At 40.0% G+C, this 24,262-nt stretch overlaps 1 protein-coding gene across 1 annotated transcript in view; it reads left to right on the forward strand.

Annotated features, from left to right (window-relative positions):
- galnt14 (UDP-N-acetyl-alpha-D-galactosamine:polypeptide N-acetylgalactosaminyltransferase 14 (GalNAc-T14)) overlaps positions 1-24,262 on the forward strand; it is a 217,264-nt gene that overhangs the window by 110,776 nt on the left and 82,226 nt on the right. The window contains exon 3 of the mRNA XM_006793525.3: positions 9,793-9,891. Coding sequence (XP_006793588.1) covers positions 9,793-9,891 — 99 coding nt within the window. The remainder of the gene's footprint in view (positions 1-9,792; positions 9,892-24,262) is intronic.

Below are 24,262 nucleotides of genomic sequence, written 5' to 3' on the forward strand. Positions count from 1 at the left end.
TAGTAGAACCCAAAGTCAGTTGGACTAGACTTAGAAGGATGAACCATTTTGAATCCACTTTCACCTGCTATAGTGCTAATGAGGGTGACACCACAACTTCCAAAGGCCTCCTGGCTAATATTTATCTGGTTTTGGTTTTTGTTAGTGTCCTCATCATTGCTGGTAGCATGAGATGGTACCTGCAATCCACTGAGGTTGTCTAGCTAGTCTGTGAAGGCTGTGGAGGAGATACCGGCAGCAGGAACAGCATTGTGTGAGGAGGAGCAGCACTGCTAGAACTAAACAAAATGACCTCCAGCGGGCTACTCGTGTGAATGTTCCTAATCAATTTGTCAGAAACCAAATCCAGTGTGGTGTGAAACCCGAGCTCCTTTAATAGGACCTGAGTTCATAGACCAGCACCATGGAGAGCAACTGGCAAGTCAGTTAGAGCAGACCAGAGAAAACCCAAACTGGCAGGCCCACCTTTGGCATCCTGTTCTCTTCAATGATGATCTTGCAGGCAGCATAATTTTTTACCACATATTCTCCAGACTATTAGTGCTCTGAGAGTATTCTCTTAGACTCTTATGGTTTTGTTGGAGGATCCAGCTCAGCGACTGACGTGTTCCATCCAGAGGAGAACAGTTTAGTGGGGAATGGAAGAATTCAGTCTTTAAACCATCACCTTTCGATTACAAAGTCTTTATGCCTTTGTTTGGGTGAGTTTTCTGCCAGGAGCAAGACATCGCCGGACAGAGAAAACAAGAGCAGAGACAGACGGGGCAGGCCAGGCCACTGAGTGAGGGAAAAATGCTGGGAAAATAGAACAGAAAAGGCTGAGAGGCAGAACAAGTGAAGGACGGAGGGAGAGAAAAGTGTTGGAGGTGTTAATCGGAGGCTGCGAGCAGGTATGTGTATGAGTGAGAGAGAGAGCGCTTGTGCGTGTGCACGGGTCTGACAGTATCTCAGGGCTACATCAGTGCCCATTAGTATTTTGCAGCACGAACACACATTTTGACAGGTCGGCCGCCACCGCCTGCAGAGAGGGACTGTGAGTGTGCGTGTGTGTAGCTGCTGGTTTTGACCTCCCTTTTCATGTGTTTATCTCACCTCCAGATGAACTTTGATGAGCCAGCATACACTTTCACAACCACAAACACACAAATGGCAGCCACTCATCATCAAATATTAATGATTTTCCCACCATCTGAGCAGAAATGTACACTAAAGACATTCCTCATATTCTCTCAATTCTTGCCCACTTTTCTTCTTCTTCTTCTTCTGCACTCTTTTAAAAAAATTTCCTCTCCTCTTCTTTTCACCTACTCTCCTTTCCTCTTCGCTCTCTTTTTGTTTCATTGCCGTGCGGTTTTGTTTTCTCTGCTTTTCTTCTCCTTCCTTCCATTTTCATCAATTTCAAACTGTGGGCAGAATACAGATATGCAGCTTCAGATTTGGCTTTACTGAGGGAGTACACTGGGAGATGTTAATGGTCCGGTTTAATGTTTCTCACTAGTAAATGAAAATGTTTCTGCCTTTTTACATTTGTTTTTCCCTTTTCTGTTTTTATCTCCAGTGGATATAATAGATTTTTTTTGTGATTTATAGTAGTAATAGCCAGGAAGTTGAATGAGAATCACTTCTTAGTTTGATTTTCTTTTCCTTCTCTTGTAGTTTTATTTTCTCTCTTGCTTCCATCTTTTTAATCTCATCTATTTTTCCCCTCTGACATCTCCTTTTCCTCATTTTACAACATGCACACTTCTCCATTTCTTTTACTTTTTTGTTCCTTTTTTCACGTACAATAGACTCCTGCTCTTTTCCTATTCAGATCCCTCTTTACTATATCCTAGTTTCTTTGCTCCTTCTCATCACAGCTTTCAACTCCCATCTCACATTCTGTCTTTTCCTTGTCTCCTCCTCTCTCACACCTAGCTTGTCCTTTCGCTTTTTTTGTCATGGTTTCTCCTGTCCCTCACTTTTTTTTTTGCATTTCTGTATTTCCTTCACTGTTTATTTGTGTTCTCTTTAGCTTTGACGCAGCAGGGAGTTAACACACACACACACACACACAAACACATTGATACACATGCACATACATACACATACACTTGCTTTGGGAGTATAAAGGCTTGTTCATATCAGCTTTAACATCAGTCAACTGTCAGCACAACTTTTATCTGAACATCTCTGTTGCTCTCTCTCTCTCTGCCTGTCTGTCACTGTCTCTCGACCTCAATCATCTTTCATTCAGTCTCTCTCTCAAACACACACACACACCACACACAGTCTCTCACTCGGAAGCGGCTCGTCTTTATCTTCTTATCGTTCCTCTCTGGTAGAGCTGCTGAATAAATCAACTGCAGCAAAAACCAGAGATGGAGGCAGGGAGATAGAGGGATGGAGGAGGCAGAGAGGCATGATGGGATATGATATGACAAATATATATATCGTGCATATTCCCGCTCTCACCCAGGGAAAGGGACAGACAATGGAAAAGGAAAGAGTAAGGACGTAAAAATATAGAAAGAAATCCGAATTCAAAGAAGCGAAAGATTTCACTGATGCTCAGCTTTGAAAAACCTTGACTTTCCCAAGTGTGCGTATGTATGTGTGTATATTTAAGGGCACTTTAACCTCTACATAAACAGATATGCACGATGTAACAGTGGTTAGCACTGTTGCCTCACAGCAAGATGTTACTGGGTTTGAATCCACCATCTGATTAATAAGCATATTCAAAAACTCTGGCTAAAGTGCTGCTAAAACCAATAAAATAATAAAGCAATAAAAATGGTTAAAATATTTTTAAATGTCTGATTTAGGGGAAGAACTCGGTTTCAGTTAAAGCTTATTTGGGTTTGGTGTGCATGAGATTTGAAACTAGCTGGAACATAATCACGAAGTGTGGCACAGTCAGTGTTATTTACTGTCCGTCTGGTTTTCAAGCATGATGCAGCTCTGCAATGCAAACTAAAACTTGCCCAAATATCAGAAGTCACATTCACTTTCTTGCACTTCACATAAGGTTTGAATATGTGCAAATGTATCAAGTGTCTACTCTTTGTATCCAAAACCAAGGTAGCAGTAGGATAAAATAGTACTCCACTGTGAAGTCAGGAACTCTACGAAGCCTATTTTATCCTTTATGCAAGGGTTTTGTGGAGCTAAAGTACGCACACTCATGTATGCACATCAGTGTAATGTGGACAACAGGACTAATGTGGAACCCTGTGAAGGCAGAAGTGCCTTTTTTTGGCTACACATGTCTCTTAACCAGAACAGGAAGCTGAGTGAAGCTGCAAAACCTCTACATCATTACAAGCTGGCTTGTAGGGTTTCCTTCCGCCTGTGCTCCTTTACTCCTCTGCCAGTTCCTGGTGCCTTGCATGTTTACTCTCGTTGGTTTCCTCATTATGGTCTTCTCATGGCGTTGAGAGTTCCAGCTGTTTTGTGGCCTCAGAGGTGATGATCATGTCTGGTTTAACCCTTTAAAACCGATCGGAGCGGGCACGCTCTGTTTTGCGTAACTATTTTTGAATCCCGGTAGTACTGCAACCACGTAAGCTAGCGCAAAAAGTTTTTTGCATATGAAACCGGAGGACTTGTACTTACATCTTATGCCATCACCTTGTCCGAGGTCACAGTTTCCTTCCACATATAGCTTTGCAAAAACTGCATTAAAAGCGCTTGCAGCAACACAAACATAATATTCCAGAAACACGCTTTGTCGATCCGATCAGCCGTTCATAACACTTCCTATGTTGGAATAGACGTCAGCGCGAACTTTCACATGTCCGCCATGACCTGCCCAAAACCGGAAGTGACGTCATTTTCGCAGAAATGTAGTTTTTTTACCATCAGGGCCTCATGAGCCTATACTGGTGTTTTTAAAAGTTATCTTTGACTTTATGACTTTCTGTGTTGTTTCTGGGACGCTTAGGACTCATATTGCACTGCTGGAAATAGTTTATTTTGATGCATATGCTGCTTTTTTGCAAATTTGCACTATAATATTTATTTTCGTTTTTCCTGCAGTATATAAAAATTGGTGTATTTCAAAAATAAAACTATGAACACACTCAAAATAAATTTCCTGTGGTGGGAAACTATTTTGTGCAACTTTTTTGTATTTACAGTTTTGAGGGATAAGCCTCTTAAATTTCTCTAACTAGAAATATATGTTAAAAAAACAAAAAAGATTTTCAATGTTTTTGTAGTTTATTGCACTTTTTTTGCAATTTATGTAATTACTATGCACTTAATGCATACATATGATTAAAATCTGGGTTATAATTGTTGTATTGATGTATAGCAACTTGAAATGCTCCCAAAAATGGCACTACAGCATGTAAAAAGATATTATAAGCTCTGGCGGACTTGGTTCTATGGTAGGTCTTAAAGGGTTAAGTGATGTTTTGGCAGTGTGCTCTAGGAACTTGTGGGTAGAAACACTGAAATCTAATGCACAGTTTATTCCACACTGGCTGTTGGACTACCTTAGAAATGTGCACTGCTGTTTGACACAGAACTTAATTCTTCACTAATTTGCCCCCATTATCGTATGTTCTGATGAAAAATGCTAATGGAAAACGGAATAATAGAAAGTGTTGCAGTCTATGCTGACAGTGGACCCAAGCACAAAACTGAAAAGGCAGACAGAGTTAACAAAACATATCTGACCTTTTATAAGGTAGGTGCAACATTTAAAAGTAAAAATACAAAATAAAAAGTAAAAAAAAATACAAAAAAAAAAAAAACAAATCCAAGAAACCCCATAAATAAGCAAAGAGCACATAGGGAGAACACACTCCCTATGTGTTCCCTATAAACACTCAATAGACAATAGACAAGGATAAGAGAGGACTAGATATTGTTTAGGGAACAGGATAAAAGACAAATGGGACACTAACTAACAAAGTAAAAGAGGAAATGCCAAGAGAAGGAAGCTGAACACAGAAATGGAAAATTCACACAGAAAGAAACAGCCACAGAACATAACTGAGAGAACCAGAAAACACCTAATAACAAAAAACAAGGATAGAAAACTCAAAGGAGCTCCAAACTGTGTGAAAAACAGGAACCATAAAAGTAAGGGAAAACCAAAGCAGACTGTAATAATGTTAGAGTGATGAATAAATAAAAGAATAAAGGAGGGAAAAAACCTAAAGTATACATGCATAGATAGGAATGCATGGGTAGACAAATTCTCTAATCTCCTTTGGAAATATTGTTTCCCTACTTCATCTCTGTGCCTCCAAACAAAAAAGGAAAAAAAAAATCAAATTGCGAGTTAATGAGGTGCTGATGGTATTATTTCACAGCCGGGTGCTCGTGCGCGCTGACTGATGCTGCGTGCCGACCTGTTAATACAACAAATTAGGAGTTGAGCTTGTGTTCTAACCCACAGCAGATCTCAAGAGGAGGTTCAATGTTTAGCTCAAGGACACTTAGATGATGCACACTGAGTTGAGCTCACAAAGTAGTGGAAATGTGGCACATGCGGTCTGCTAATACAAAAACTCAGCTCATTGGATAGTCATTGTTGTTGAATGTGTTCCTGAATAATTACACATGACCCGACTGATGTGATCTTGGAAGGTTGGAAACAATGTTTTTGAGTTTATGTTTAGTGAATAAATCCCAACAAACTCAGTCTGGCATCGTGTTTGATAAGCCATGAATACAGAAACACAGATAAGCTCCAAAGAAACTTATATCATAAAACATGTTATGTTTTGTGGTATGAAAAAAATATTTGGTATGATCACAGTAAGGCAACATGCTTTTGGTGTCTTCTTTTTTCATATGTCAGGGAAGTAGAAAAGTCTCCTTCCCTTAGATTTTTCTGTGAGGAATATATATATCTTATCTTTTTGAACTACAAAGTTGGGCAGCAACAGGGAGGAGCTCCCCAATCTGTCTTGCTGGGAAATGAGAATATTTGTACTTATGCTACCAGAAAATTCTGTATTTTTGAGCACTATGATATGAACATGCTTGGAGAAAATTATGTGAACTGATGCAAGGTTGCCTATATAATATGTGACTAACCACTTTTTAATTTTAATACTGTGTTACAATATGAATTGTATACACAATACAACATATTTCTGTTGAGTCAACGAGTTGCTGGAAAAAAAACCCACATTTTAGATAAATACAACTTTCTGAATTTTAAGTAATTTCAAATTATTTAAATATGCCTGTCTAATATACAAAGTTATACATGGTCTGGCGCTTCCACCAATGAGTGATTTTATTAAACAAAAGTCTAGCAGTGTTGCCGGGTCTCGACTGACTCGAGCAACTGTGAGAGGTGATTGTGAATTGGCATTTAGACGGACCACCTTTTCACAGAATGCTCTGTCATATCAAGGAATGAGCTTCTGGAATAGTCTTCCACTGTGAGGGAACGTACAAATCTCCCCATCTTTAGGAGTCACTTAAAAGGGCAGCTTAGGGACACACAAACATGTGATCATGTTTAATAATCATGCTTTATATTGGACATGAAAAAGAGTTAGTGTATTACAAAAAAGGGAAACAACTATTAGTGTAATGGGTCAGTGCAATATCAGGACAGTCAGGGCATGTGCAATACTGGGGTTTGTGCAATATAATTGATGTGTTTCCATTATTGTTATCTATATTGTCCTCTGTTGTCCACTCTTCTTGTCATTTTTGTTCTAGTATAATGTGATCACTGTTTTTGTCTTTGTCACATGATCTGTAAATAGTGTCTCTGTATGTTTTTACTAACTTGTGTGTAACACCAACCTGCCAGAGGGTCCGCGGATGGAAATTAGCCCAAGGCTATAATCTGGCATATTTACATTTGTTAAAATGTTCATTAATATGTATTGCCCCTCTTTCTAAATGAAATAAATAAATGAATACAGCTTCGTTTTTTTTTAACCACAGTTAATTTAAAGTCAAGCATTTAAGATGTGCAGCAGTGAACAGGTAGGTTGTGGCAGTTAGCAGACAGCTTCAGTTCAAGGTTTGTAAAAATGTTGCATTAAATACAGCCATTTTCATACATAAAAGTAATTGGACAATGACTAATAAGCAGTGTTGTGATGAGGTGAGGCCTGTTCCCATGTTATATTATGGAAAATAAAGCAGACTTAGTGTTTAAAGTTAGTAGTGGGGATAGGCAAATTCTAGCAAAGCCTGGAAGGCCATTGAACACAACTAAAGTGTATGACGACTTCACTTCAAAAGAATTCATTTCATAGTTAAGAAAAATTGAATTGAGTTCAGTTTATTTATATAGTGCCAAATCACAACAGCAGTTGCCTCGAGGCGGTTTATACTGTAAAGTAAAGACTCTACAATAAAACCCCGTCTCAACCTAACCAAGTCAAGATCACTCTTGAGGAGGTAGCTCAAGAGTGTCAGGAGGAGGAGGTAGTTGTCAGCATCTACAGTCAATAGTTGTAATACAATGGGTTTACAACCACAGCGCCTTGGTTTGCAGAAAATCTGATTTAATAGAAAACATCTAAAAGTCCAACTGTTCAAAAAATCCAAAGATTCTTTGGGTAAATGAAACCGGAATGAACTTGTAGGCTGAAAAAAAGTATAAAAAGGAAATGTGAAGCACAGTGCATCATCTGTCAAACATGGTGTAGGCAATTTTATGGTATGGGTGTGAATGACTGCCAGTAGAACTGGGCCAACAGTGTTTAATGATAAAGTGTCATGGATGAATTATGAAGTGTACAAAGCTATACTCTTTGTTCCTATTCAGACAAATGCAGAAGCAATGCAAGAGTTTCTCAAGACAAAGAAATTGGATATTCTTTCATGTCTAAGTCAGTCACCTGATTTCACCCCAGTAGAGCATGCTTTTCATTTATTACATACAAAATTATATGTCAAATGGCTAGTTTTTGATCTGTAAAAATACCTTCTGACAATTTGTTTGTGCGTTTAGGCTTTACATTTCACATTTTGTATTGATCCTCTTGTAATGATACAAAACAGGAAACTTTTTTTTCTGTTTTGTATCAAAGGAAATGGATAAAACCAATCACATTTTTCTTGCTTGTATGCGGTATATTAAATTGAATATTCTAACCTTGTCGCCTTCTGCAAAACAAATAATGAAACACGTTATGGAAGTAGATTAGGTGAGCTGCAGAAAACCACATGTTAGGCTGGTTAATGGTGCAGCATGTTTAGTTCTGCAAACACACAGATGCACAAACACACACAGACACACACACATATTCGAGAAAGGTGAACTTCTTAAAAATAAAGGCCAGAACAGACCAAGCAGACTGTTTCTGTTGGAAAATGTCACCAATCCATCAATCTGATAGGTAAAGGCCAGTCTTCTCATTATACAGTGCGCCTGTGTGTGTGCGCGCGTCTGTGTGTGTATGTGCGTGTGATGTGTGTGTGCGTTCCTCTTCTCTTTTAGAAGAAAAGCCTGCTGACCCAGCGAATGCACTGCAATCAAACATGCACACACTTTGCGACGTATTTTAATGAGCATAGTGGTGGTCATCTATAATTCATTTTCAACATGTCTGGTCTGATCACTTGGTTACTGTTTGTGTGTGTGTGTATGTGTATGTGTGTGTGTGTGTGTGTGTGTGTGTGTTACACCTGAAGACAGGAGCAGTCAGCATTATAGGAAATAGCCTCACAGTAATCACCTTAAAACAAGTACTATTGACCAGTATAGAGTATGTTTGTATACCAGCACATCACAAAAAAATAATAATTAAATAGAAATTCTAGAAAATTGCTTGTTTTGCGTGTATCGTGGTAGTCTTAAGCACTTAAGTTGAAAGCAGTTGGATTTCTTTTTAGGTTCATGAAGACATTTTCTCTCTCATCTAAAATCCTTCTTCAGTTTTGAAAACTGACTGGGAGTCATAGATATTAAACCCGTATTGGGGTTATCATCTTGGGGGTGGTCCTGATAGTCACAGAACCTCCATGCCTCATGTAGTTTGCTACCACCACATGAGCCAAGATGTGATTCAAGGTGTGGGTCATTACAATCACATAGTGTGAGTGCGAGAGAAATCATCTGGGAAGGAATCTCAAGATTGATGCATGTTGACGATAGTTGGGGTATTTTTTTTTATATTTAAATATTTTAAATAATAAACTTACATTCATTCTGTATTAATTCCATTAATTCAAGCCTTTTGTGTTTTACCAGTATAGTCAATTTTAGAAATTTTTATTTAGTAGCGTTGTTTTTTTGTCAGGTACTACACATCCTTTTTTGGGGATACATGGAAAACTAGAGGCAGGGAACAGCAGCAAGACCCAAGCACAAAGCAGACATAGAGTGACAACAGATATGACATTAATAAAGTCAGACGCAGCATAAAGGGAGTGACAAGGATGGAGCTGGGTTGCAAAGTGGCTTGGACTTGAGGTTTAGAAGAATATGAGCTGAGCTGTCAGCTGATGCTCTAGTCTCACTGTAATGTTTGACTATCTCTGGCTAGGGTGGTGGAGACCACAGTTGCTACATGGGTGCTCCTCTAATCTCTTGCCAGATTTGTTATGTCAAGATCAGACAGCCTTTGATTTTTGACTCAACTTGAAAATGTGTGTCTTGCCTGAAAGTCAATTTGTTATATTTTGGGAACTGACAGCGAGCTGAGCTGAACAAAAGAGTAGCTGAAGGACTTGTTGCTCATTTAACATTTACTCAAAGTTCAAAACAGTTTATGTTTGCCTGTCTTTTAATACAGCATTTTAAAATTTGACATGCCTTTTACTAAATCAAAGGGTTCCTTGCCAGTAGCATTGAGTAATGCTTTTCTCTTTCTTTAGGTGCACCACTCTTCACTACGACTCAGAACTTCCTTCAACCTCCATCATCATCACCTTTCACAATGAGGCCAGATCAACTCTGCTGCGGACCATCAAGAGGTAAACACACATCTGAGACTTCTATATACTAGAGCTCAGTGATAAAACTGCAATTGTGCTATGTAACTCACACCCAATCCCAATTCTAGGAGGATTTTGGTTATTGGTATCTAAATATTAAAGTCATGAAAAAAGTAGACAGGATTACTGAGATGCTAGGTGTACATCAAAGAGAGTGGTAGCAAAGGAAAAAAGCTTATAGTGAATGGTATGTGAGACTGGACACAAAATGACTTGTATTGACAAGCAAGGTAGAGAGACTGAGTTAAAAAGGATGTGCAGCAGGTTAGAGTGATTAAGGATGGAGATGGAAATGTGCTAACAAATGAAGAGAGTGTTGAGAATAGATGGATGGAGTACTATGAGGATCTGATGAATGAAGAAAATGAGGGAGGAGAGGATGGATGAAGGAAAGTTGCTGAATGAAGTGCAGAGATTAGTAAGGATGAAGTGAGGCAGTCTGTCTGATCTCATCCTTGTGTTAATGTTGTTCCTGAATTAAGATAATGTTTTTCCAGGATCAAAATTGCATCTAAACAATTATATTGCTATGATGTCATAGCTCTGTGACTTGGAAAAAACCTACACATACCCACTCAGGAAAAAATCATAGATAGAGTTAGAGGTTACAAAGCTAAAGTTAGAGTGTGGGTTAGGGTTCACCGCTTTATGATTTGATGTGTGGTGTGACGTGTTTCCATGAAGCAAAACTATGACATTGCTACAATGTGACTGGTCACTTGCAATGTTGAACCTGGACAAACATTCGTTTTATTGGTCCAGGAATAAGACCAACACGATATCAGGTCGAGCTAGTGAAGGCATCAAAAGAGAGGATGAAAAAACTCTGTGGAGGTGTGGAGAGAGGGCAAAAGACTGACCAGACTGTTTAACACAGTCTTGGAGAGTGAGAGGATAACTGAGGAATGGGGAAGTTAATTGCTACAAATTTTTAAGAACAAGGGAGAACGAAAATACACTCAGACAAAGCTGATGTGGTATGATGATAGTATGGTGAGTAGTATGGCTTTATGCTGAGAAAAAGGACTACAGATATAATGTATCCTTTGAGAGTGTGCATCTAGAGAAAGCATACTGTAGTAACAGTATAGGTGAAGAGGAGAGTACAGGTAGGGTGGAGTGGGTGGAGAATAGTGTCTGGGGGAATTTCTTGCAGAACAGTAGAAGCAAGAGTGAAGGGGAAGGTTTACAAGATGGTGGTGAGACCCCACATAATGTGTAGTCAGGACATGGTGAAAAAGACAGGAGGACGAGTTGGAGGTGGCAGAGTTGAAGTTGAAGACCAGGATGGACAGGATTAGAAATGAGTGTATCAGAGGGACAGCTCAGGTTGAGCAGCTTGGACATGGACAGAGGGGGGATACTGGATATATAGGACACAGGATGCTGAAGATGGGGCTGCTAGGCAGGAGGAAAAATATTAAAACTACAGATGATACAGTGGGGCAAAAAAGTATTTAGTCAGCCACCGATTGTGCAAGTTCCCCCACTTAAAATGATGACAGAGGTCAGTAATTTGCACCAGAGGTACACTTCAACTGTGAGAGACAGAATGTGAAAAAAAAATCCATGAATTCACATGGTAGGATTTGTAAAGAATTTATTCGTAAATCAGGGTGGAAAATAAGTATTTGGTCAATAACAAAAATACAACTCAATACTTTGTAACATAACCTTTGTTGGCAATAACAGAGGTCAAACGTTTACTATAGGTCTTTACCAGGTTTGCACACACAGTAGCTGGTATTTTGGCCCATTCCTCCATGCAGATCTTCTCAAGAGCAGTGATGTTTTGGGGCTGTCGCCGAGCAACACGGACTTTCAACTCCCGCCACAGATTTTCTATGGGGTTTGTTGTGTGCCCACCTTATTACTAAATTAGGCAGAGCACTCTGAATTGAATCAGGACATAAAGCACGGTCTTTATCTTGCTTTATTGAATACTGTCCATCTAACAACTAGCCACTTAACGGGGCCTCCTTCGGACAACAACATCCGGTTCAAAGGTCATCACATTAAGACATAGCCATATCAATACATGACATCCCCCTTTTCCTTAGATTCAAACTTTAGTCTTAATAACTTTGATGTCTTTTTTTTTTTCTCTTCAACATTGAACATTTTTTTCTTGTCTTACTTTCTAACAATTATATTTTCTAACTGTCTCACCACACGTACCCCTTTTTTTTTTCTCCAATATATACATGTCGACATACACATATGAACTTGCAACTTGAAACTTGCCCATTTTCAGTTACCTCTTCACCTTAACATATTGTAGTTTATTTCACCACAAAATCACGAAACCTCTCAGGTATCTTTTTAGCCCTTTGTGATCTACTTGATCTCGCTGGCCCCTGGGAGCCCTCTTGTGGTGTTGGAGTGAAGGTGTCAGTCTTTGTGGGTGTTTCACCTTCCTCCCTTTCAGGTATTGTGTCGTAGTGTCCTTCTCTAGTCTCATTTGTCTCGCATTTCTTCACATGTGTGGTGTTCCGGTGATAGCGAGCTCCTGTTGGTGATTCAATAATGACTTGGTTTCCAGTTCTGCTTACAACTTTGTGTGGTGTTGCGTTGAATGGTGTTGTAAACTTGTCCACTTTGTCTTGTTGAACCAGCACTGTGTCTCCCGTGTCAACTTTTGAATACTCAGCTCCCCTTCGTTCATCAGCATAAATCTTTGATTTTCCTTTCTGTTCAGCGTCTCTGTCACGCACGTCTAACTCTGTTGTTTTTGCCTCACCGATGTTCGGTAACTTTCCTCTCATTTTGCGGTTGAACAGGAGTTCTGCTGGACTTTTGCCCGTGGTTGGATGTTCAATGCTGCGATACACTGTTACATATTTTCTTAGCTCTCGCTTCCAGTCAAGTCCTTCGGCTTGTGCGATCCTGATTCTTTTCATCAATGACGCATTTTGCCGTTCCACTTCTCCATTTGCTTGAGCCCATTTTGGTGTAGTTCTTATATGTTTGATTCCATTAGTTTCACAATATTCTCTGAACAGCTCAGATTTGAACTGTGGGCCGTTATCAGTTTTCATGGTAACTGGTAGCCCATGTCTGCTAAATATACAGTCAATAGAGTCAATGACTTTTTCAGCAGTTGTAGATGACATTACATCATACTCATAGTACCGACTGTAGTAATCTATCAGTACAAGTATTGAGTGGTTCGAAGGTAGCGGTCCCAGTAGGTCTACCGCCACATCTCGCCATGGTCCATCCGGTAAAAGTGTGTTTCTCAGTGGTTCAGGTGGATCTGGTCTGGCTACTATTTGACATCCGTGACAAGCTTTACAAAACTTTTCTGCAGCTTTGTCCATCCCTGGCCACCAAACTTTTGTTCTGAGATGCTGTTTGGTTCCAACAATTCCTAAATGTCCTTCATGAGCTAGTGAAAGTGCTTGAGCTCTGAGGTTTTCTGGCAATACAATTCGAGTTCCCCGCAAAACTATGTAGCCGATGACACACAGTTCATTTGCAATGGGAGCATATGTTTTGCATTTTTCAAAATGTCCATTTTCAATAGCTCTTCGCACTTCTGTTAATTCTGAGTCTGTAGCAGAGGCTTCTTCAACCTCTCTTGTTGTGAGTGCTTTTGGAGTAGCATTAACTGCAACAAATCTCACATATTCTTCAGATTCATGCTTATGTATCTCTTTTGACGTGGTGTCAGACAGCAGTCTTGACAGTGAATCCGCAATGTTTTGTTTTCCCGCAATGTGCACTACTTTAAAATTATATGGTTGTAGTCTGAGAACCCATCTTTCTATGCGTGCACAAGGTTTAGATCTCTGGCTATATATGACCTCTAATGGCTTGTGGTCTGTGATGAGGTCAAACTTCCTGCCATACACATATGGATGTAGTCTCTCACATGCCCATACCAGTGCTAGGGCTTCTCTTTCTGTTTGAGAATATCTTCGCTCACAGTCTGTTAAACTCCGACTTACGTAGCACACTGGTACCTCTTCTCCGTTCTGTATTTGTATTAGCACTGCGCCCAAGCCTACAGGGCTCGCATCTGCTATGACTCTGGTTGGGGCTTCTTTGTCAAAATAGGCTAGGGTACCTGCTCTGGCTAACTCAGTCTTTAGTCTTTCAAATGCTTGCTTTTGTTCTGGCCCGAATGTAAACATAGTTTCTTTTCGAGTTAAACGTCTAAGTGGTTCAGAGAGTGTAGCAAACTGTGGTATGAACCTGCTACTGAAGCCTACCAGTCCCAGAAAGCTTCTCACCTCAGTAGCATTCTTTGGTTCTCGGGCTTCCACCACAGCTCTCACTCTTTCTTCAGTTGGGCCGATGCCTTTCTGTGTCAGCAGTATTCCCATGAACACGAGTCTGTCCATGTTGAACTGACACTTCTCTGAGTTTAGTGTCAGGCCACAGTCAGAGAGTCTCTTCATCACAGCATGCAGGCGCTTATCATGGGTTTCCTGGTCTGGCGCATTTATGATTACATCATCTGAAATGTTCTCAACTCCTTCAATGCCAGCTAGTGCATTGGCAATCTCATGCTGATATTGCTCACTAGCTGATGAGACTCCAAATATTAGCCTTTTGTACCGGTATACTCCGTTGTGCACTGCAAATGTAGTTATCTCTCTTGACTCCGGGGTAAGCTCTAGCTGATGGTATCCCCACTTGAGATCGAGTTTGGTGAAGATTGCAGAGCCGTTTAGTCCTTGCAAGATTTCATCCACAGTGGGTATGGGGTATCTTTCCCTGATTATTGCTTCATTTGCTTTTCTCATGTCTAAGCACATTCTGATATCATTGTCACATTTCTTTGGGAGTACCACTACAGGATTTACCCAAGGTGTAGGTCCTTCTACACGTTCTATAATGTCCATGTCGATTAGTTCATTAATCTTTTTCTCCACTGCATCCCTCAAATGATAAGGTATGCGCCTCAGTGGCTGTGCTACTGGTTTCACATTTGGATCAATGTACAGGCTGATCTGTTTGGTGTTTAGCTTTCCTACTCCTTTGAACACTTTTGGATACTTTTTTTTTAAGAGTGTGCTTTAAATCTGTGACAGCCGCCACATTTTCACCTATTTTCAACACTCCTAACTTTATGGCAGTCTTTTTCCCCAGGAGTGGTTCACCATTACCTCTAATCACAATAAATTCAGCCTCTTCAGTCCTGTCACCAATCTTGATTTCGCATCTGAATGCACCTTTAACCGTGAGTGCCTGTGCTGAGGAATATGCATATAAATTCCTCTGCTCTTTGGGTACATATGAGTGACATTTTATCTTTTCAACTTTTAGCTTTTCCCATATGTTGTCTCCCATCACATTACTTGTAGCTCCAGAGTCAACTAACATTTTCAACTCTATTCCCCCAACAGAAAAGGTAAGTTTCTCAGGTACACTATCATCATTTACAGTAAATGCATAATCATCTTGTTCAACAGCATTCACATTTTGTTTCTTTTGTCTTTTGGTACGACACATTTTTGAAAAGTGGTCCTTACCATTACACTTGTGACATGTTTGTCCTCGTGCTGGGCATTTGGGATCTTTGCCCATGTGGTCAGTATAACCACACCTGTAACATTGTCTGTCTGTTTTATTATCATCTCTCATTTTTCCTTTTGGTCTGTTGTTCTTCTCTTTCTTTGCTGTAAAAATCCGGCTGACCGTGTCCTCTCCTTTCTTTTCCCCGGCGACGCTCATCGCCGCCATCTGCTCCTCCACGCGTTCGCAGTGTGAAGCCACCTCCAACGTGCGAGTTAGGGTTAAGCCTGGACCCTCCTCAAGCAGCTTTCTCCGTACATATTCAGAAGTGCATTTACTCAGGATAGCGTCCCGTATCTGGTTATCATTGTCACCTTGAAAGTCACAGTCTTTTGCAGCTCGCCTTAAACGTGTACAAAATTGTTGCACAGTCTCACCTGGTGTTTGGGACAATTTGTGGAAAGTTTGGCGTGCGTATGCTGCATTCACTTGAGGAACAAAATAAGTGTTGAGTGCAGTCACCGCAGCGGTGTAATCCTTTGCCTCTCCCGTCTGTGGTAGAGTGGAGAAGACGTCCTGCACGTCTTGTCCGGCCAAGTGCAGTAGAAGAGCGCGTCTCCGCTGTCTGATTGCGTCTGTAGCATTATCCGTCAAAATAAGACCTTTCCCATCAGCAAACAACTCTAAGGATGTTAACCACCGCGTCCATCTCGGTCCGAGCGTAGCTGGATCAGTGTAGCAGGCGAACGGTTGAATACCCGACTTTTCCATGTTAGCCCACAAGTTTTTCGCTAACACCGTACCGCCGCTGGGTCTACTTTTCACAAAAACAAATCCAGGTCCGTGTCATCCTCGTCGCCATTGTTGTGTGCCCACCTTATTACTAAATTAGGCAGAGCACTCTGAATTGAATCAGGACATAAAGCACGGTCTTTATCTTGCTTTATATAATACTGTCCATCTAACAACTAGCCACTTAACGGGGCCTCCTTCGGACAACAACATCCGGTTCAAAGGTCATCACATTAAGACATAGCCATATCAATACATGACAGGGTTGAGGTCTGGAGACTGGCTAGGCCACTCCAGGACTTTCAAATGCTTCTTACGGAGCCACTCCTTTGTTGCCCGGGCGGTGTGTTTTGGATCATTGTCATGTTGGAAGACCCAGCCTCGTTTCATCTTCAAAGTTCTCACTGATGGAAGGGGTTTTGGCTCAAAATCTCACGATACTTGGCCCCATTCATTCTGTCCTTAACACGGATCAGTCGTCCTGTCCCCTTGGCAGAAAAACAGCCCCATAGCATGATGTTTCCACCCCCATGCTTCACAGTAGGTATGGTGTTCTTGGGATGCAACTCAGTATTCTTCTTCCTCCAAACACGACGAGTTGAGTTTATACCAAAAAGTTCTACTTTGGTTTCATCTGACCACATGACATTCTCCCAATCCTCTGCTGTATCATCCATGTGCTCTCTGGCAAACTTCAGACGGGCCTGGACGTGCACTGGCTTCAGCAGCGGAACACGTCTGGCACTGCGGGATTTGATTCCCTGCCATTGTAGTGTGTTACTGATGGTGACCTTTGTTACTTTGGTCCCAGCTCTCTGCAGGTCATTCACCAGGTCCCCCCGTGTGGTTCTGGGATCTTTGCTCACCGTTCTCATGATCATTTTGACCCCACGGGATGAGATCTTGCGTGGAGACCCAGATCGAGGGAGATTATCAGTGGTCTTGTATGTCTTCCATTTTCTGATGATTGCTCCCACAGTTGATTTTTTTCACACCAAGCTGCTTGCCTATTGTAGATTCACTCTTCCCAGTCTGGTGCAGGTCTACAATTCTTTTCCTGGTGTCCTTCGAAAGCTCTTTGGTCTTGGCCATGGCGGAGTTTGGAGTCTGACTGGTTGAGGCTGTGGACAGGTGTCTTTTATACAGATGATGAGGTCAAACAGGTGCCATTCATACAGGTAACGAGTGGGGGACAGAAAAGCTTCTTACAGAAGACGTTACAGGTCTGTGAGAGCCAGGGATTTTCCTTGTTTGAGGTGACCAAATACTTATTTTCCACCCTGATTTACGAATAAATTCTTTACAAATCCTACCATGTGAATTCATGGATTTTTTTTTCACATTCTGTCTCTCACAGTTGAAGTGTACCTCTGGTGCAAATTACTGACCTCTGTCATCATTTTAAGTGGGGGAACTTGCACAATCGGTGGCTGACTAAATACTTTTTTGCCCCACTGTATGTGATGAAAGAGGACATGCAGAGGATTTGAGGAACAGAGGAGGATGCTAGAGTGAGATGGAGGCAGATGATTTGCTCTGGCAACCCCTAAAGGAAGAAAAGGTATTGAAATATTAAATCATATCAGCCTTCATCAACCTGTATTGTTCTGACTTATTTATTGTTAGACGGTAAGCAGAGCAACATTCAAAAGACACACATTTACATTCTCTTGACCCTCAATCCACTCTATCATTGAACCATCGTTCTGTCAGCAGGTTACCACACCCACAATCAGCACAAACAGATACACAAAGACTCACAGACACACACGCCAAGTTTTGGCTTGAGTTCAGCTCATTATACCAGTCAGTCAGCAGGGACTGGCTACGTCTCCTCACTATCACAGAGGACATTTTGTGATTTGTGTGTGTATGTTTGCTGTGTGTGTGTGTGTGTCCCCTTCAGCCCTTCTCAGAGCTCTGCAGTTTTCAACCAATTAAAAGACAATCTGTCTCCCTGGGCCCCTCTGCTCCCTTTGGCTCTGTCTCTCTCTCTGTATGCGTACAAGTGTGTGTGTGTGTTTGCCGGTAGTGACTTGGAGCTAGAAGTAGTTTAGCTGCCTTTTATTTTTACTTTGTGAATTTGGAACGTTTGTGCTCACCAGGGTGCATTAGATCCTTTGAAGCTTCCACGCTGCTTCAAACTGGTTTGCTTGGCATTAAAACATTTGAAGATAAATATACTGTATAGTCCATCCGAAAGACATTAAGCTGTGTATTATTTGCATTTAGACATTTTTAGGTATTTTTATTGCCCTTAAATACCAGTTAATATAACAAAGTAAGTTGCTTGCAACAAAAAGAGTAACTGTGTTTGTTAAAATGAAAGACTGTATCTCTCCCTAGAAAATCATATTTTGAATGGATGCAATGTATTTCCAATCTTCTGTTGTCCAATTTTGGTGAATCCAGTGATTTGTACCCTCAGTTTCCTGTTTTTAGCTGATAGGAGTGGCACCTGGTGTGGGCTTTGCCTGCCAAGGTTCAATTTGATGTGCATTCAGAGATGCTCATCAGTTTGACATTCATAAAAAACTTTTTAAAATTGTCATTGTGGACAGTCTCTCCTTGTTTTGGCTTTGGTGATTTTCAAAAGGATAGGGGACAAGCCCTGTGTGGATTTGGTGTGACTGTCGAAGAATTGTCAGCTTTTGACGTTTCATATAGTTTTTGTGAAAATTAGCCCTGCCAAACTAAAGGATCGGTGTCTTAACAGAAATCAGCCACTTGACAGAAGAGCTTCAACTGGTGTCTTTACAGGGAGAGTGACGCACTTGGCTAAAGCTCAGACGACTTAAGAGTGCTGCAACAGATCACTTGACATTTGCAGTTTTTCTGAAAGCCAGTGCAGCTGACAACAGCAAAAACAGCAAAGAAACAGAAACTGGTGATGTTATGAGTAATGAGCCTGTAAGTGTGGAGTAACTTCTCTATTGGAGTCTACGCACAGATCTTTTTGAGAATAGTAAATTGGAAACAAACGTATTAGATGCGATGTTTACAAAGTATGTTTTGTTTTCTAAGACAGAGTGACGCTGTGGAATCAAAGAGTGTTTCTTAGTCCCTTAAGGGTCCTTAATGGACTATGGTGTGGCTTTGCAGGTTGTGGCCCATTAAGAGCAAATTGTGTGCTAATTACATTTGCCCTCACTCAAAACAAACCATCAATTTTTAGACTGATGACTTTATAGCCAGGCAGTGTTTTCAGCTTATATTTGTGCCCTATGAAATTTTACTGCAAGTGTTCCCAAAAGGTCATTCAGTCAAATTCTCATATTGTTTTCGTTCCTATCACTGCTTACCCATTTCTTACCTGCGTAAGTGTTTGAGAGGGTGACAAAATCCACACAGAAAGATGGTTGAGCCTCTGGTGGCTCAAAACAAACAAAAACTAGGTTTTGGGGATTGTATAAAACCATTTTTACATTTGGCTTTTACCAAAACTACTTTGCTTTCATTATTATTGGTTTAATTGTATAGGTTTACAGTGTTAAAGATGTATTAAAAAACTACGACATGATTAACTACATGAAAAGATACCAGAGCACATTTTACATGCCCTAATCTGCATCAGCACAAAAAGCTATTATACTTAAATATTTAACTATTAGTTGCATTTATCTTCTTGCCCAAATGTGGCTGATTTTTGCCAGAAGGCTGTATTGGTGTGGCAGTTTTTTGTTTTATTATTATTTTTTAGATGTGTCAGAATGAGTTCCATGATACTAATAGGTGTCCTTTAAAGTTTAGTATTATAACACGCTATAGAAAATCTGGCTTAATGTACCTTGAATGTGTTGATAACTGGTGGTCCTGCTTAGCTGCACAAACAAGTTCTCCTTGGCAAACACCTTGCCAGAGATTTCCACAAGTACATGAATACCAAATGTTTATAAAACTGCCCCAAGAAAAGCAGAAGGGAAAGACGTACCACTAAACCGAAGCAGAGTTAAAATACTGAATTGGAAAAAAGCTTCAGCATCGTACTCTTTGTGTGAAAAATGCTTAAAAATATCAGTGTGCCTGTCTCTTCACTGGATCATGAAAAGTTTGCAAAGATCTTCAGTTTAGTGAAACTTTGTAGACTTTTTCTTTTAAGAGGCTTTGAGAGGCATTCAGTCATAGACGGCAGACAACTGAAGTCTAATTTCAAGCGCCACTATTCAAGCTGTGGGAAAAAATAATAGAAAAAAAAAACTTGAATAGCCTGATAATGGAAAGATAAGTTTGCTTTTTACTATCTGCAATCATGTTTTGCTTCGAGGACTCTGAAAACACTGAAAATGTATTGAATGCCTACAATTACATTACAAAGGGGTGTAATTTTGGACCTTTGTGTGCTTTAGGGCTCGGCAGTATGCACGCCGAACTTTAATAAGTTTGATTTGAGACAATGATGGGTACTTTGAAAGCTTTTCATCTGATGATCAAAGAGTTGCTTTCTGAGGGAGAGCCGGGCCTTGTCGATATTTAATCAAGGTCTGATCCTGAAAATTGATCTCATCTTCTGCCTCCGCTGGGCAAGAGATAAGCAGGCCACATGAGAGAGAGAGAGAGAGAGAGAGAGGCAATGACAGAAAAAATAAAAACGAGGAGCTTTTGGGATATTTGGTTTTTAATAGATTTAGTTTGTTTTGGCTCTGTGTGTGTGTGTGTTCATGTAAAACAGGCTCCTGAACTGCAAAGGTTTCATTATGTACAAAGGAGCTACAGCAGGAAATGGGAAAATGAGAGAAAAGTGCTACAAAGATTATTCTGTGATCATCATTCCTACTGTTATGTTATGTTATATGTTATGATTCGGTTGGTTGTTATGTTAATGTCAAATTTAATGACATAAAAAAATCCTACAAAAGGGATTGATTGTGGCAGCATGTTGCAGATGAAGAAATATATCTATTAAATAAAATCTAGTTCAATGCATTTCACTGTTCATTATGTTTTCAATTCATTTTACATCTTCAGCCAAATCACTGCACACTGAATGTTAATTGAGTGGAGAAAAGGGTTAATTAAATGTTCGGGTGTGATATTTGTTTTGATATCCAGCCCGCACTTATCGTGCGTTTTTGTTTACATGCGTTCAATTAACCGCTGATTGTGGTTCGCTTTTCCTCTCTATGTGAGGGCACTCTAAACACAATGACACCCAAGACTGCATTCATCTACATCCTTCATATGCCAAGCAGCACACACATGCTGTGTGTTATCAACATATCTGTTTCACATGCTGTTTTTTGCAGATGAAACAAAGGACTGGCTGAGAAGGGACCCATTCCTGTAGCTTTAGGACATTTTCCATTTTCTTTTGATCATATAATCATATATATTTTCAAGCTCAAGCTGTCACCCTGATCTGGAGACAGGGGCATTTTTGAAGCGTTTTGTTGTTGTGGAAACATTATAGGCAGCATTGCACACTCATCACAGTTTTAAACCCCCGTTCTTATAGTCCAATAAAAATAGATGTCTTCCTTAAGTATTTTAGAATAAAAATGTAAAAACTAACAGAATTATCACTAGGAAGAATTTGGTGGAGCCTTCATTCTTTACCTGATCAGTCTGTCTTCAAGACCAGTATGAAGGTTATACTAAATGGTATTTACCTATGATTTACACAGTCGTTTGAAGTATTATCTGCAGATAGTTTTGCTTGCTTTTGTAGTATTAGAAAGTAAATGATGCTATGAACCACAATTAGCATCGCAGTTCAACAGACTTTCTTTTTGTACAGTTTAAATGTAGAATTTTTCTTTAGTAAGGCCAAGTGTTAAATTTGTGTGTGAAATAAACCTCAGGGAGTTGTCTAATTACTCAATTGGTCCATCAGTCAGTCTGTAATCCAGCCAAGCAACCATCCTGCTCTGCTCAGCAGCCAGCACTCACTGCAAGTGTAGAAATGCCACTTCTAGATCAGCACTAGCTCAGCACTTTCTGATTCAGTGGTCCTAAAAAATGCACAGTAAAGAGTCCAGAACACTTCCTTTAGAACTGATCACTCAGGATTTATTAGGAGGAGGACGAGGCAGATTTATAGTCTCTGCCTCCTTCTGCAACTTGGCTGTTTTACGAAATCCTTCCTCCCACTCTGTTGGCTCTTTGTCACATACTTCTACCTGAATCATTATCCCTTTCATTTTGGGCTAAAGCGTTTTCATAGATAAGAAAACCCACGTGTTTTTAGTATATAGAAATACCCAATACGTAAACATTATTTTAGATACAAACAGTCTGTATTTAAAATGTTTTTTATTGCTTGTTTGACAGGCAAATATATGTTTCTGTTTGTAATTGTGATTTCAACACATGCAGTCAAGTTAAATAGAAATTTCTCAGTGGACTCCGTGCAGTCCTGTAAAAAGCTAAGTAGACTAACTACTAAGTATACCTTCTAGCACCAGTAACATGAAGTAATCATTTTCTATATGAGTTTATCAGTGTTTGTTTTTGCACAATTTGGCCTTAAAATTTCAATCAGGTCTGGACTTTACTGGGCTATAGTAACACCAAATTCCTTACTTCTTCAGCCACTATGTCCTGTTGCATGATCCAGTTAGATCTGAGCTTTAACAGAGGAGTTCATGGTCTGTTCAATGACTGCAAGGTGTTCAGGTCCAAGCCCAAAGTCATCACCCCTCCAGCACCATCCTTGACAGTTGGTATGAGGGGTTTATGTTGTTGTTTATGTTGATGTGATGTGTTTACTTTTTGCTAAATTTGGCACTAATCGTCATGAACTTTAAAATTGTATATACAAACTGTAGGCCTGTATAGCGTATGTTTTTTGTTTTGTTTTGTTTTGTTTTGTTTTTCTCAGTTCCTCTTAGGTTTGCACAGCTTTTCTGACCTTTGGGGAAATTTGCTGGACATTCACTCCTGTCAAGATTATGGGGTTGTGCTACCTCACTCCTAAACGCTACAGTAAAGCTGCCAAAACTCTTTATAGCAGGAGTCGCACTTGATGATCAATTAAACAGTTGCATTTGATTAGCTGCACATTGCTTCTACTTACCCTCTGAATTCATATGGAAGTAGTAAGGGTGTACTCACTGTATAGAGTCCATTGAAAACTCTTTCATGTGACTGTATTTCTAATAATGTTTCCATGTTGGTCTGTCTGTGGGCTGGAGTTGACACAAAGATGTGTGCATAGTTCCCTAAAGTATTTTAGGCAGGCTTAAACATAGCATTACTTTAAGCAGACCACAAAAAATCACTCAAGGGATCACGATAAGCTTGCCCACAGCTGCTCCACATCTGCAAACCACTTTGGAACCCATATAGCTACTCCTTTTCATGCTTTTTCTGACTTAATCAATTGCATATCTACCTGTTTTATTCTGAGCAGAGCCATAGTACCAGATATAAGTTCCTGCAGATGGAAAATCGGTTTTTGACTACAAGAATTTAACATTGCTGAATAAAGGGAATTTGCATTTGATATCCGTATCAGCTCAGAATAATCTTTGACGAGACTTATCATGTAAATGATACTGTAACATTACAGATCATTAGTAATGAGATGCTATTCCATCTAGATACCATTCATTGCGTCTGTGAGGCATTAGATTAACACTGATGAGCTTATACATACAGCATCCTCTAAATAAACAGTCCTAATGAGAATGTAATTAGTGAATATCAAAATAGATTTCTGCAAATTAGCGGGGACAAGACTTTATTTAATGTGGACAAACTAGGACTTTGATTTCAGACTAAGGCTGATAGATTCAGATGTATAGTGATAGATCAGCACTGATGAGACAGTATTTACTGGGTGCAGATATATAGCGTAATGCATCACTGGTGGCTAGACAGAACAGAACATACTGAGTGGCTGAATCAGGAATTCATTCCAAGAGAGAGATTTTCTACAGATGGATTTAAGATGCAGTGAAAAGGGCAAAGCATACTGTTTTTAAAAAAAGATGCATCAGCATTTAATACCACATATTTTAATACTGCGTGGATGTACAAAATATTTTAAGGAGATATTTAAGAGATATTTGACATCCATAGGAAAAAATTTTCATTGCTGTCAGAGACCTTGATAGAGAAATAGGCTGGAGGAAGATGCGGATGAATGGAAAGATAG

This window comes from Neolamprologus brichardi, chromosome 15 (assembly GCF_056152115.1).
Source record: "Neolamprologus brichardi isolate AB-2024 chromosome 15, ASM5615211v1, whole genome shotgun sequence".
Lineage (NCBI taxonomy): Eukaryota > Metazoa > Chordata > Actinopteri > Cichliformes > Cichlidae > Neolamprologus > Neolamprologus brichardi.